Source organism: Berghia stephanieae, chromosome 1 (assembly GCF_034508935.2).
Source record: "Berghia stephanieae isolate SIO BIC M18660-M18661 chromosome 1, UCSD_Bste_1.3, whole genome shotgun sequence".
Lineage (NCBI taxonomy): Eukaryota > Metazoa > Mollusca > Gastropoda > Nudibranchia > Aeolidiidae > Berghia > Berghia stephanieae.
In genome coordinates this window covers 139425918-139440870 of record NC_088360.1, presented here as the reverse complement: position 1 = coordinate 139440870, position 14953 = coordinate 139425918, and the positions used below count along the sequence as shown (strand labels likewise).

Here is a 14953-nt window from a genome sequence, read left to right as displayed (position 1 = left end):
CCAAATCCCCCTCACTCTCACGTGAATGTGTTACGGACGCGGCGTTACGCGTGTTGTAGTTATTGTAGTGTGTAGTAGTTTAATAAGAACAGAAACATACTATCTGTGTTTAGTAACCTCAGGAAATAAATAAGATTATTAAACAGCTTATTCAGTATACAGTGATAGTGAAAATCAAAATAATACAAAACAACTCTTTTTTTTTTATTTTTAACCGGATAGCTCAGTGTTTCTGTTTCTTTCGTTGTTTTCTCAATGAACAGCTTGCAGGAATACAGACGAAAGCTGATCGGGTTGGTGCGAGAACGACCGATACTGTGGGACATACGAGATCCAGGCTACAAAAATAAAAAGCTCAGAAGAGATGCCTGGGTTGAGATAGATCGGACGATCAAACCACCAAAAGGTAAGTTTTGATACAGTATAGAAAGTTCGATGATGACGTCATCTCAGGCCTTTGTTATTGTTTTTGCCATCCGCGTTTATGAGTTGTTCTCAGTAAACTGTATTAACCAGACTATAAAAGTTCATGGTTACACAGAGTTTGTGTGTTGATCCGTTATACTTCCGGATGGCAATGTTGTGAACTCCTTGGCCAAGCGCATTCTATCTATAGTTATAGATAGTTCGAAGTTGACGTCACTCAGATCTTTGTTATTGTTTTTTGTCATCCGCGTTTATGAGTAATTCTCACTTAACTGTATTAACCAGACTATATAAGCGTTCAAAGTTACACATAATCTTGTGTCTATATCTATAGATAGTATGCGCTTGGCTAAGAAGCTCACACCATTGCCATCCGGAAGTATAACCGACTAACTAACACACTAAAATATAGATAGAATGCACTTGGCCAATGAGTTCACAACATTGCCATCCGGAAGTATAACGGACCAACACACAAACTCTGTGTAACCATGAACTTTTATCGTCTGCTTAATACAGTTTAGTGAGAACAACTCACAAACGCGGATGGCAAAAACAATAACAAAGGCCTGAGTGACGTCATCTGCATACTATCTATATGTGTAACCTTGAACGTTTATAGTTTGGTTAATACAGTTTTTAGTAAGAATTATTTATAAACGCGGATGGCAAAAAAATAAAATAAATAAATAACAAAGACCCGAGTGACGTCAACTTCATACTATCTATATTTATAGATATTGTCTAGTGGTATGTCACTCACTTTCGGATCGGAAGGTCCTGGGTTCGAGCCTCGCTCGGCGCATAGTTGACTCATTGGAAAAGGCTCTTTACTCACTTTCTCTCACCTTATTCGGGCGTAAAAATGAGTACCATGTAATTTCGCCTAACAGACGTCATGTCCCGTCTTAAATGTTAAATGTTGCTGTTGACTAGGGAGCAATTGTAAAGCGCTTTGAGCACGTTTAGTGGATATTGCGCTATATAAAAAGCTCAGTTTTTAAAACGTTAAAAATTGTGGATAAAGCTGATTTCGTGGCCTTCGTAAAGTTATGACCTGATACTGACCAAAAAATGACGTCAAAACACCAGTCTTTTGCCACAAAAGAAAACAAATCGTGAGTTGTATTCAATAGTTCAACCAATAAAATAACTTGTTTCCATATTATTATTATTATTATTATTATTATTATTATTATTATTATTATTATTATTATTATTATTATTATTATATATTATTATTATTATTATTATTATGGACTTATACATAGAGTTACTCTAGGAAAGAGTTGCTCCCCTTAGTTATTAGCTAATTGATTTTAGTTACAGCTTAATTAGTTATTATTCATTAAGTCCATTGTTAAAATATTATTTGTGCTTAACAAATATCAGAGTGGCATGCCCTAGAGAAGGATGCACTCTTTGTTCCTTACTTTTCATAGTTGAGTTACTTATACTATTTTTCCTTCTTAAAATGTTGTTGCGATATATTTGTATATAATCTAACTTAATACACAGTAATAAACTGTTCTCTCACATATCACTTAACGCTTCTGAGTCACTATCCCTCCTCCTTTTCCATCTTCACCTACCTACTGGTTCTGTCACGCCTTCCGGCAACCCCCTGCCGGACGCACCATCCCAATCCCAAGAACCTTGGAACCAGGTAGTAAAAAAGGGAAAGAAACACACAACACAACACTCCAACACCTCCAGGTTGGGGGTTGGCAAAGGGTTAACACCCCTTTCCGTTAAACTCAAACCGTTACAGAAACACAGACAGACAAACTAAATCCTTTTTTTAGCTTGGGCGACCGAAGAGTTTCTGGAATTACAGAATTTATGAAGGACAACAGACAAAGCCGAAAGGACTCTAATTAAAGAAGCTGATATACAGAGAAGTGGTAAGACCTGGAATGAGATAAAAAAGTTGGCTCAGGATAGAGAAGGATGGAAACTGTTTGTCTGTGGCCTATACCCTGACCCAGGGTGAAAAAGGCAATGATGATGATGATGAACACTCCAACACACAAAAAAACAACACACCAAATACACCACTACTCACAAGCTACACCACTAAACCACAGACACCAAACGCAAACCCTCAAGACAACACTCCAAAAGATACCAACACAACAAAAACTGCACCAATGAAACAACTAGAACAGAACCACACAACTCCCCATACACACCAAAACGAACATCATCCATGACAAATCTACACCAACACCAGTAATAATCCCTTTAGAAAGGGCAACATCACCCCCACCCCCATCCACACCCCCCAACCCCAATAACAAACCCAAAAACTCTCCCCCAAAAAATACAACCACACCATCGCCCTTCAAAGCACACACTTCACTAACAAGATCACCACCTGGGCTTGCCCAAGAGCACGAAAAAAATCACAGAACACACTACCCAATATCTACACAAACACATGCATACACACCTCACCAAAGAAGCTCTTCCCTCAAGAGGAAGACTCCACCCATCCAAAACATCGAGAGGGAAAGGTCACTACCCAGACCACCACGACACATGGGAGACACACACCCCAATACTTAAACAAAACAATACACACACTAAACCCAGACATGCAGCCTACAGTCCACACATATATACCTACATACAAACACAACTCTAGATACAACAAACACACCACCTCTAGAGAACAAGCAAAATCATACACTAAAAACAAACCATACAAAATAAAAACACCCTACAAAGAGGATGACCCCCCACCATTGACAATCATAACACTCAACATCAGAGGCATGAGACAGAAAATACAAGACATTAAAAATCTAATAAGGAAACAAAGACCAGACTTCTTACTGTTACAAGAAACGAACATACACGACAAATTCACACAAGAACGAACACTTCTCGAACTCAAACCAGAAGTTAAAAATATATTTTGGACAATCGACAAGAAAAAAAGAAACTGTAGAGGAGTAGCCATAATAAAAATCTCCGACAATTGGACTGTTACCCAACACGACCATGACAACACAGGACGAATAGGGAAAATAGACGTGACTCAAGACGGCTACAAATTCCAAATTTACAACATCTACGGACCTGCCTCAAGAACAGACGAAAAAAAAGACAACGTTTTTAGACTTAGAGAAAAGAATGGAAATAAACCCATCAACACCCATCATCCTAGCAGGGATTTCAATAACACACTACACCCCCGCGACACAACTCACCATAGAACACAACAAACAGTCATAGACAAACAAATACTACAACGAATTTTAGAAAAACACAATCTAACAGATACATACAGAGAAACATTCCCACTCGGGAAAGAAACCACCTTTAAATCATTCGCAAACACAGGATCCAGACTCGACAAAATATACATATCCAAAACAACCCCAATAACAGAAATTAAACACCTAGAGAACACACTAGACTACACAGACCACAAAGCTGTCTACGCCCAGTACGGCACCCAAATTACAAGACCCAAACAAAAAAGTGCCTACTGGAAATTCAACAACAGTCTCCTGCAGGACCATTATTACATACAATACATGACCGACATCATATTAGACTATACGGACAACATACCAAATGACAACATCCGAGAATGGTGGGACACCCTCAAACAGACCATACAAACGCTAACACAAATGATAGGGAGAAAAGTACAAGACAAAACCAACAGAAAGGAAACAAAGTACAAAACAATCATCAACATAGACAGGGCGCGTGACAACAAAACAGAAATACAAACACAACCACATGTTACTAAAGCAATAGAAAAACTGAAAGAAATTGAACAAAGAAAATTCAGAGGCCACAAAGTAAGAAGCACATACAAAACACGCAACGACTACTCTGATTGAAACGACACAATAGCACGAATAGAAAACGAACTACACAATAGACGACATATAGACAAAATCAGAACAACAGATGGGCAAATAACAAAAAACGAGACAGAAATCCTTGAGACCTTCTACAATTTTTACAAACAACTATACACAAGTGGCGAAATATCAACAGATATACAAGACCACTACACCGATTATACAAAGAAGTTGACAGACGAACAGAAAGAACAATTAGATACAGAATCACAATAGAAGACCTACAACACAGCCTAGAGAACATGAACACAAACAAATCCCCAGGCCCCGATGGACTAACAGTAGAATTCTACAAAAGTTTCTTCCCTCTCCTTAAAAAACCCCTCCTAGAACTGACTAAAGAAATACACAAAGAAGGACAATTAACGAACAGCCAAAAGATATCATACATAACCCTCATACCCAAAGAAAGCAACACAACAGACGTCAAACAATACAGACTCATATCCCTCCTAAACACCGACTACAAAATTATAGCGAAAACTTTAAGCAACAAAATCAAAATTCACCTACCCCAACTGATAGACAAAGAACAAACATGTAGCATAAAAAACAGAACAATAGAACAACACACAAACTTCATCAGAGACCTTATAGGATACGTAAAACAGACACACACACACGCATACATTTTGTCCATCGATCAAGAGAAAGCTTTCGATAGATTAGAACACAGTTTCTTACACAAAATATTAGAACACAACAACATAGGCCCTTATTACAGAAGATGGATAAAAATACTATACAACAACCCCCCCAGCTGTGTAATAGTCAATCAAAAAGTATCTGATCCCTTCAAAATCGGTCGGTCAGTACGACAGGGTTGCCCTTTCTCGGCCCAACTATACATCTTATGTCTCGAAACCGTTTTGGAAAAAATTAGGAGAAACCCGAAAATTAAAGGCACCAGATTTCCCGGAAAAGCCAACAAAAAACTCATCGCGTATGCCGATGATGCAACCCTAATTCCGAGTGATATACCTAGCATACACAAAATTTTAGAAACTTTCAAAAATTTCGGCCTCGCTAGTGGTGCCAAACTAAATATTAAAAAGACCAAAATCATGAATCTCGGTCCCGAACCCTTAGAAACCGAAAAAGCCCAGATACCCGACATGCAATGGGTTAACCAAATTAAAATCCTCGAATAACGTACTGTCAAAGACACACGACACCGAAACACATCTGGAGTGGAATTGTACACAATATAGACAAGAAACTACATTCATACACATACATCAAAGCCAATATATTCGATAGAACCAGGATAGTGAACACCTACATTATTCCAAAAATCTTATACTACATCAAAATCTTCAAACCTCCGTTCACCACAATAAAGAAATTAGAAAGACGCATAGACACATTTATACTACAAGACGCAAAACCCATTCCACACGAAATACTCACACTTCCCACAGAATCAGGCGGCACAGGACTAAAATGTATTAAAAGAACCTTAGACACAACTAGGATCAGATATATAGACAAAATAATACAAGAATCGACAGGAAATAAATTCGGGTCATACTACTTAGGGACACGACTAACACAATTTAAAAAGATCGACCACACACTCCCCCATTTCGGAGGTAAGACACTCCCTCCTTTTTACAAAGAATGCGTAGGACTAGTAAACAAATACCCAGACACAATAAATAAACAATTAGACAGTAAACAGATATACAGAACAATAAACACACCAAACAAACGCAGAGAACAAGACCTAATGCACGCATCAGGACTAACATTAGATAACATGAGAGTGGCCTCAGAAAACTTACATAAACATGATACTTCTAGATACAGTAAGCATATAACATACAGACTGATGTTCAACGCCTTACCAACAAACAACACGCCCAGATGCGCCTTATGCCGAGCGCTTTGTCCAACACAAAATGTACACATTTTCACAAACTGCATTAAAACAAAAACACTGATTAGAGCCACAATAAACACAATACAAAAAACAATACGACAACCCATACATACAGAAATAGCATTTAGACATAATATCATCCCCAAAACTGACAATGCAACACATGAAATAAACATACACATCCTAGCAGCAGCAAGACAAGCGATTTGGACTGCATGGATGGTCAAGTACACAGACAAGACACCACTAATACCGACATGTCATTAATATTTCTTAACATAATACAAAAGAAATACAAAAACGATTTAGATAAAGAGAGAGAAACAAGATGGAACAAATATACCGACCTAATAGCACAATTCAGATAGATGACCTTCCACCGAGACATTTCAACTCTCTGCACCACACCCACAACCTGACCCTACCCCTCCCCTCCGCCCCCCCCCCCCCCCCCCTAGCTAGCTTTACAAACTTTATTTATACATATATTATTTACACCTCTATTATCGATCATTTACCTGACTGATCACTTACTATTATATATTCCTTCCCCTAGTATTTAGTTATTCCTCCTTCCCTTACTTTTGCTGTAGTATTATCCTTTTATATATTAACTTCCCCTTTCGCCCCCTCTACCACACTGATATAGCCATAACTTTTTCACCAACTTCACTGCCAAACAACCTAGTTACAAACAACGAGGTGCGTCCATGTCTATTCTTACCCCCCCCCCCCCACCCCCCCCCCCCCCCCTTTCTCTCTCAGCATTGATAATGATACACAACCCGATGAATCGATCATCCTTCTCATAACTCTTCGGCCTCCGGAATAATATAATCAGAACCATTCTGTATATAACTAATTTCTAACCTTTTCCTTTGTTTCTACCCCCCCCCTCCCCCACACAGTACATCCAATCCTACCCCACATCTAGATAGATAATACAGACAGCCCCCTTCCCATCACCCTGATACAAACGGAGACGGAAAAGAATACCAACATAAACGACAGAAGATCTCGCCAAGGAAAAATGCAGAGTACCACCCTTTTTGTATTTTTATTTATCTGATTGCAAAACTATAGCTAGAGTAGAGAACACAGACCCTATTTCGGCTCTAAAAGATCATGTGGCAGATAAAACCATCTAATAATTAATGATACTAATACTAACATACAAAACAACATCCCCCCCCCCCCCCCACCTAAAAATTCCCACTTATACTAAACTCAACAAAATAACAATAACAAACCTCCAAGGAAAGGACGTGACACAAGTGTTTAGTAAGATATAATCCCCCTTTTTTTTTTTTTTTTTTTTTTTTTTTTTCCGATGCGGCCCCGGCGAACTCGGCGCAACGGCCCACGGCAGGGACGGCGCGGGGCAATGTGTGTGCCGCGCAGCATGCCGGAGGGTCTAGTCCCGCCCAACCCGCCTGAAGCGCGGCTGAAACAATTGCGCTGCGGCGTCTAGACTGCCGTGGACCACATGTATGCAGATGAGATCAGTCGGGGCCGACTCGGAAAGAAAATATTTACAATATTTATAATATTAAAACGTACACCTTGTACACCCACAGTCACAACTGCCCCCCCCCCCCCCCCCCCCCCCCACGATTCTAACCTTATCGAAAAATTAACTATATTCATAGAATAATAAAATAACCAATGCTGCATAGGGAAAGACCACGTGCACAGTAGTTGAAGCAGCGAATGACGCTCGGCTAGAGAGCGGGAAAATGGTGGCCACCCTTGGACTCCTAAGGGAGCAAGGGAATAGGTTACTAACAAATTAATCAAAAGTTTTCCTTTTAAAAGCATAACCACCTTCATCACCAGTTCCAATCTACTCCCATAATTTAGCAATAGCCCAAGAACATCAACCGACCACAACAATTAATAAACCCACAAGCCGTTTGACCCGTGTATTCACCATCCCAACAACAGAAGCAATTCAGAAACCCCCCCCCCCCCCCCCCCCCCCATCCAACCTAAAACCTAAACCTAAACTCATTTCCACAATAACCCCATATTACAGAAGTTCGAATATTCCGATCAGCTGATAGGCTGCAGCCTTTCAACTCCCACCAATCAAAACCCTCAGAATCCAACACCCCCCCCCCCCCCCTACTAAACCTCTGTCAGTCCCAGACAATTTATCTAAACAACATTACAAACAGCCCTGAATCATCAATAAACCGATTGGTACAGGATCTCTGTCATCCACCAATCGCAACACATTTTATCTACTCTCCACATCCAACCATGAACAGCTATTTAATTGTTAATTTAAATCATCTAAAAAAAAAAATAACAAAATTTATTACAACCCACCAACCCAATATAACCTCTAACTGACCAACTGCCCAATTAACCCCCCACCCTCCATGAACGCGTTAGGCAACATTAATATTTCAACCATTATTTCATTATAAAAAAAAAAAAAAAAAAAAAAAAAAAATTATATTATTATCGTAACGTACGATACAGAAGCAGTTAATGCCAAAGCCTTCCTACTGCTACTACTACTAAACACATAATAATCAACCTAACAAATACAATTTTTACTAATTAAGAGGGTCATTAGATAGTATGGCCTGGGTCTAAAAAAAAAAAAAAAATAAAAATAAAAAAAATAAAAAAAAATCTGAGTTGAGTGATTCCACAATATTAATCTGGAGGCCCGTCAAAAACACAACATTGGCGACGAGGATTTTTCACCTTTATCCTGCGCATCAGCCTATTGGAGCGTTTTGTGACGTCAGTCGAAAAGCCAACACACCACGGACGGAAACCTGCCAGCCGAGAAAACCGGAGCAAGTGCCTTTTCTGCCTGCAGTGTCGTCAGCACGTGGTAAGACGCCTTCTTCGTGGACAGCCGCCCATCACGTGGTAAGAAGCCTTCCCGCCTTTTTTTTCCCCGCCACAGCTCGTGGGCGCTGAGGTCAATTGCCTACGTCACGAAAGAAAACAAAACGGTACGTCGTCTTCATACAACCAAGCAGTCGGACGCTTGGGTGAGTAATTATAGTTATATTTCGTCAATAATTTACTACCCTTCGCTCGCGTCCTATCTTCGTACCTTTATTGTACATTATATAGTCGTGTCAGCAGTACTGTCATCATGTCAAATAAAGAGCTCATAACCATATTACAACAACAGATTGAACAGCAAAATGAGCATATGAAGCAAGTCGTTGAACGACAAGAAAAGCAGATGGAAATGTTCATGAAACTAATGACCGTAGCAATACATGTTTACCAAAACCTCCAGCTATTCCGAGCTTTGTCGCATTCGACCCTGCCTTAGAGATATGGAGCGACTACTGGCATCGTTTTAATACGTTTTTAACTGCTCACTCCGTACCTGATGAGAAGAAAGCAGACGTTTTCCTTGTCAACCAATCGCCGGTTGTTTACAAAATACTGACTAACATGGCGAGTCAAGAAACACCAGCTAAGGCGATAACTGCCCTCAGTCTTCCAGATATCGAAAAATATATGATGGAGCAGTACCACCCTCGACTATTTGTTGTCAGAGAACGTTATAAATTTTGGACGAGCCTCCAGAGGAAACCAGGCGAAACTATTCAGGAATTGGCAGCTAGAATTCGCCAGAGCGCTGTCACATGCGATTTCCCATCCATTGAAAACCCCTTGGATGAAGCTATGCGTACCTGTTTCATGTGTGCAGTTAACAACACAGCTGTTCTTGAAGCGCTATTCAAGCACAAGGAGGATGAGCTTTCGTTTAACAAAGCCATCGAGGTCGCCACGGAGATAGAAGATGCCTCAAAAGTGGCTAACGAGACTGCATTATCTGTTCAACCCGAGGTCCATAAAATTAAGCCTCAAAGAAAACAGATTCCGATAATTCAGCAAGGCAGTCAAAACAAACAACATATCAAACGTTCGAATGAAAGACAGACAGAACCGACAACGGATTTTGATAATAAAAATCAAACCTGCTCGAGATGCGATGGGCGCCACAACAGACAAAACTGCAAATTCAAAACAGCCGTTTGTCGCTTCTGCCAGAAAACTGGACACATCGAAAGAGCCTGTAGACGTAAAAAGAGAATGTCGAGTTCGCCTAACGTCAACACGCTTCGTCGCATGTCACGGGTCAATTTCGTTTCAGTGACACCGCTTAAGTTAGCTACGACTGTATCCAACCATGAAATTGTTTTCGAAATAGATACAGGGACTGGTGACAATTTCATTTCAACTAGAACATGGGAGAGGATTGGCAAACCACAACTCTGTAATGCCAACATTAAGTATCAATGTGCATCCAACCAGGAACTCCCCGTCATTGGAACTGTTTTCTTGCCGGTGTCTGTGAACGATACGTGCCGCGAGATAAATTTTGTTGTCACCACTATGCCGTTACACTTATTAGGACGTTCTGCCATACAAATGCTCAATGTTTCAGTAGATGAACTGTTTCAAACGAAAAAAGTAAAATCTGTTCGTAGTAAGCCCGCAACAAACATGTCACATCTTCAAAAGGCATACAAACAAGTGTGTGAAGAATTTCCTGATGTCTTCAAACCAGAACTCGGTAAATTGAAAGATTTTGAACTTGACATTAAATTTAAAGCCGATGTGACGCCTGTGTTTCACAAGCCTCGTTCCGTTCCCTATGCGATCCAAGACGACCTCAACAAGAGCTTGGATGCCGGTATTGCAAAGGGTATTTGGAAACCTACATCCTTCAACGAATTTGGAACACCGATTGTGCCAATAAAAAAGAAGACAATCAGTGGTGAGAGACCGAAAATTCGAGTATGCGGAGACTACTCTGTTACAGTTAATCCACAATTGGAAACTCACAGATATCCGATACCGTTACCTGAGGACCTCATGCACAAGTTAGGAGGAGGCTACGGATTTTCCAAAATCGACCTAGCCGAGGCTTACACACAAATCCCGTTGTCACCAAAATCGCAAGAACGCCTCGCACTCAGCACGCATAAAGGTGTTCTCCTTCAAACGAGACTACCTTTTGGCATCAGTTCAGCTCCCGGATATTTTCAACAAATAATGGATCAACTGACTCAGGATCTTCCAGGTGTCGCAGTCTATATCGACGATATCCTTGTGAGTGGCAAGGATTCCACCGATCATTGACACAATCTGCGAAGATTATTACAGCGACTTCATGATAAGGGACTTCGCTGTAATCTCCAAAAATGTTCTTTCGCAGAATCACAGTGTGAGTACTTGGGTCATCTACTATCAAAAGACGGCATTGCAAAAGGCACAAAGGTCGATGCAATCACTAAAATGCCACCACCCACTAATGTATCGAGCCTAAAATCGTTCTTAGGACAAGTACAATTTTATTCAAAATGTTTACCAAATCTTGCAACTGTCTTAGAGCCCCTCTATCAGTTAACCAAGAAAGAAGTTAAATGGAAATGGACAGCTAAAGAACAAACAGCTTTTCAACATGCGAAGAGACTTCTTTGTGACGAGACAATTCTTGTGCATTTTGATCCATCTCTCGACGTGGGTATATCTTGTGACGCATCAAAAGTTGGAATCGGAGTCGTGTTATTCCATCGTTTCCCAGACGGTAGTGAAAGACCGATTGCCAATGCTTCTAAAATTTTGAACAATACTCAGCGAAGATACAGTCAGATTCAGAAGGAAGCGTTATCAATCATTTTTGCGCTGAGTAAATTTCATCAATTTCTTTACGGTCGCAATTTCATACTCGTCACCGATCACAAGCCTTTATTGTCGCTCTTTGGTCCAAGAAAACCAGTACCTGCTTTAGCTGCCAACCGCCTGGCCAGATGGGCTTTGACACTAAGTCAGTACGACTATAGAATTGAATATCGTAAGACAGCTCACCATGGCAACGCTGATGCATTGAGCAGACTTCCTGCAAGTGCCGACCCAGTCTTCGACAGAGAGGAAGATGGAGAAGATGTCAACACTGTGTTTACAATCTCTACAGTTGGAAAACAGCTAAGAGCTACTGACCCCGGAGTCATTGCTAGAGAATCCGCTAAAGATGACACCATATCCGTTGTCATGAGAAATACGACTCGTAAATGGTCTAAATCAGATTCCAAAACGGACAATCTTAAACCATTCTTCAAGATGAAGGACACGCTGTCAACGTCTCATGGATGTTTATTCTACGGATCAAGAATCGTTATTCCTAAGAGTTTGCAACGAGACGTCCTCAATATCCTTCACAACGGTCATTTCGGCATGCAACGCATGAAACAATTAGCGCGAACGATCGTATATTGGCCAGGTATTGATTCTGACATCTTCAATACGTGTCGTGGATGTGTTACGTGTGCAGAACATCAAAACAACCCACCAAAGGAGCCAAACCATCCATGGATAACGCCAGACTCACGGTGGAGTGAGTTAATAACTGGTTAATAATGGTCGACGCCTACTCAAATTACCCATGCATTCATGCAACCAGTTCGACGTCAACGAAAGCAACAACTAGCCTTCTGGAAGAGGACTTCGCTCACTTCGGCTATCCTCACGCTATCGTGTCGGACAACGCAGAATGCTTCACTTCTGACGAATTTCAGACATGGTGTAGGGAGAGGGGAATCAAACATCTCACTGGAGCTCCCTATCATCCCGCTACAAACGGTGCAGCAGAACGACTTGTGGGAAGTTTTAAAAAGGCTTTGAGAAAATCGTCTTTTCCTCCAAGACAAGCCTTGCAACAATTTCTTATGCAATATCGTCGCACACCTTTAGCTTCTGGTTCGTCACCTAGTGAATTGCTTCATGGACGTCAAATTCGCACATTGATCGACACACTCCGCCCATTGTCCACCTCAAATTCCAAACCACGCGTATCAAAAACGCGTTATAAAGTTGGGACACACATTTATTCCTTACGTTTTGGTAATCGAAATGACAGAGAGGCGAAATGGATTCCCGCAACTGTCACCAAAGTGTTGGGACCACGTCATGTCATGGTAACTCTCCAGAGAGACGGAACAACGTGGAAGCGTCATATTGAACAAATAAGACCACGTTACAACCTTCCTCGCCAAAACGTATCTGCTTCAGCAAATGATACCATAGAGGACGATTTCATTACTAATCCTATCGGTGATTATTGTGAGCGTTCTTCATCGAATGCAGCTACCCCCGGAGCAGAATCGAATCGTGAATCGTATCGTGTCCAACTGAGAAGATCGTGTCGTACCAGAAAATTCCCCAATCGATTTTAGCCTTCGAACCTTCGAAACCTACTTCTCAGGCAAAACAGGGAGGTGTTATGGACTTATACATAGAGTTACTCTAGGAAAGAGTTGCTCCCCTTAGTTATTAGCTAATTGATTTTAGTTACAGCTTAATTAGTTATTATTCATTAAGTCCATTGTTAAAATATTATTTGTGCTTAACAAATATCAGAGTGGCATGCCCTAGAGAAGGATGCACTCTTTGTTCCTTACTTTTCATAGTTGAGTTACTTATACTATTTTTCCTTCTTAAAATGTTGTTGCGATATATTTGTATATACTCTAACTTATACACAGTAATAAACTGTTCTCTCACATATCACTTAACGCTTCTGAGTTGAGTGATTCCACAATATTAATCTGGAGGCCCGTCAAAAACACAACAATTATTATTATTATTATTATTATTATAAATATAATCCTTGATATTAAAAAAAATTGAGCTTATATCGCAATTTCAACTAAACGTGCTCAAAGCGCTTTACAACCAACAGCAACACTTAACATGTAGGACGGAATAGGACGCCTGTTAGGCGACGACAGAGACAACGCGGTTAACGGCCAGGTACTCATTTATACCTGAGTACGGTGAGCGAATGTGAGTAAAGAGCCTTCTCCAAGAACTCAACTATGTGCCGAATGAAGCTCGAAACTAGGACCTTCCGATCCGAAAGCGAGTGTCATACCACTAGACCACATAGCCGCACAATGATATCTGATATGATCCGTTTAGGTGCATTGCACCCAGTTCAGGGTGATAGGGTTACCGATTCAAGTAAACAACGGCTGACAGTTTTTCATTTTTTTAATATTCATTTTTTATTCTTTTCAAAATTCACTTCACAGGTATGAATACATCCTCCAAGATTTCATGGGAACAGCTAACACGAGGCTTCTCAAATGCTCTCAGGAGACGGGATAAAAGGTCTAGCGAATTCGAAAAAGAATGGAGATTCGAGAGAGATATGATGTTCCTTATACCCGTCAAACAAATACGTCACGGATTTGGCTGGGACGCGGTTTCTTCGGAGTCTCCGCTAGAGGAATTTGCCGTGGACAGCGGTGATGAAGGCAGTACCTGCCGTCCCCAAAGTTACGATCAAAGTGCAACAACTGCTGTAACAAAAACGGAAATTGAATCGGACGACGATGATGCTTTAAAAGAAGCAGAATTAGAGTTAGAAGTAGAAGAGAGCGTCGATTTTGATGACGTAATTAGCGATAGATTAAACGGTGAGTCATCTCAGTCCCGGAGTCGTAATAATAAAAGAAGCGAAAATACGAGAAGACGGTGATTGATGGTGATGATAATAATACAGATGACGAAGTAGCAGACAGGATCGCCAATTATAATTATAGGAATCATAATGATAATGCTAATAGAATTGCGATGATGAAACTCCGGAGAGAGGTGGCAATGATGAATGCGGTTGAAAAATCGCCAAGGTTGGGGTTTTTCTTGTCGTTGATGCCCGTTGTTGAATCGCTTGATGACGATCCGTTCTTGGATTTCCAAATAGACGTCA

General features: G+C 40.6%; 1 protein-coding gene and 1 long non-coding RNA gene across 2 annotated transcripts in view; both read left to right on the top strand.

Annotated features, from left to right (window-relative positions):
* The first annotated feature begins 124 nt into the window (after positions 1-124).
* Positions 125-14723, top strand: LOC144963355 (uncharacterized). Its single transcript, XM_078897303.1, has 2 exons — positions 125-406; positions 14274-14723. The coding sequence occupies exons 1-2, from the start codon at positions 256-258 to the stop codon at positions 14720-14722; spliced, it is 600 nt and encodes a 199-aa protein (XP_078753429.1). The 5' UTR covers positions 125-255; the 3' UTR covers position 14723.
* Positions 14723-14953, top strand: part of LOC144963356 (uncharacterized) — a 2336-nt gene continuing 2105 nt past the window's right edge. The window contains exon 1 of the long non-coding RNA XR_013643619.1: positions 14723-14953. This exon is cut by the window's right edge and continues 147 nt beyond it. This is a non-coding gene — a long non-coding RNA (uncharacterized LOC144963356).

Excerpts from the sequence above, each read along its gene's own strand:
- LOC144963355 (XM_078897303.1), top strand. The coding sequence starts at position 256 with ATGAACAGCTTGCAGGAATACAGACGAAAGCTGATCGGGTTGGTGCGA. Across the intron at positions 407-14,273 it reads GACGATCAAACCACCAAAAG|GTATGAATACATCCTCCAAG; the intron begins GTAAGTTTTGAT and ends TTCACTTCACAG.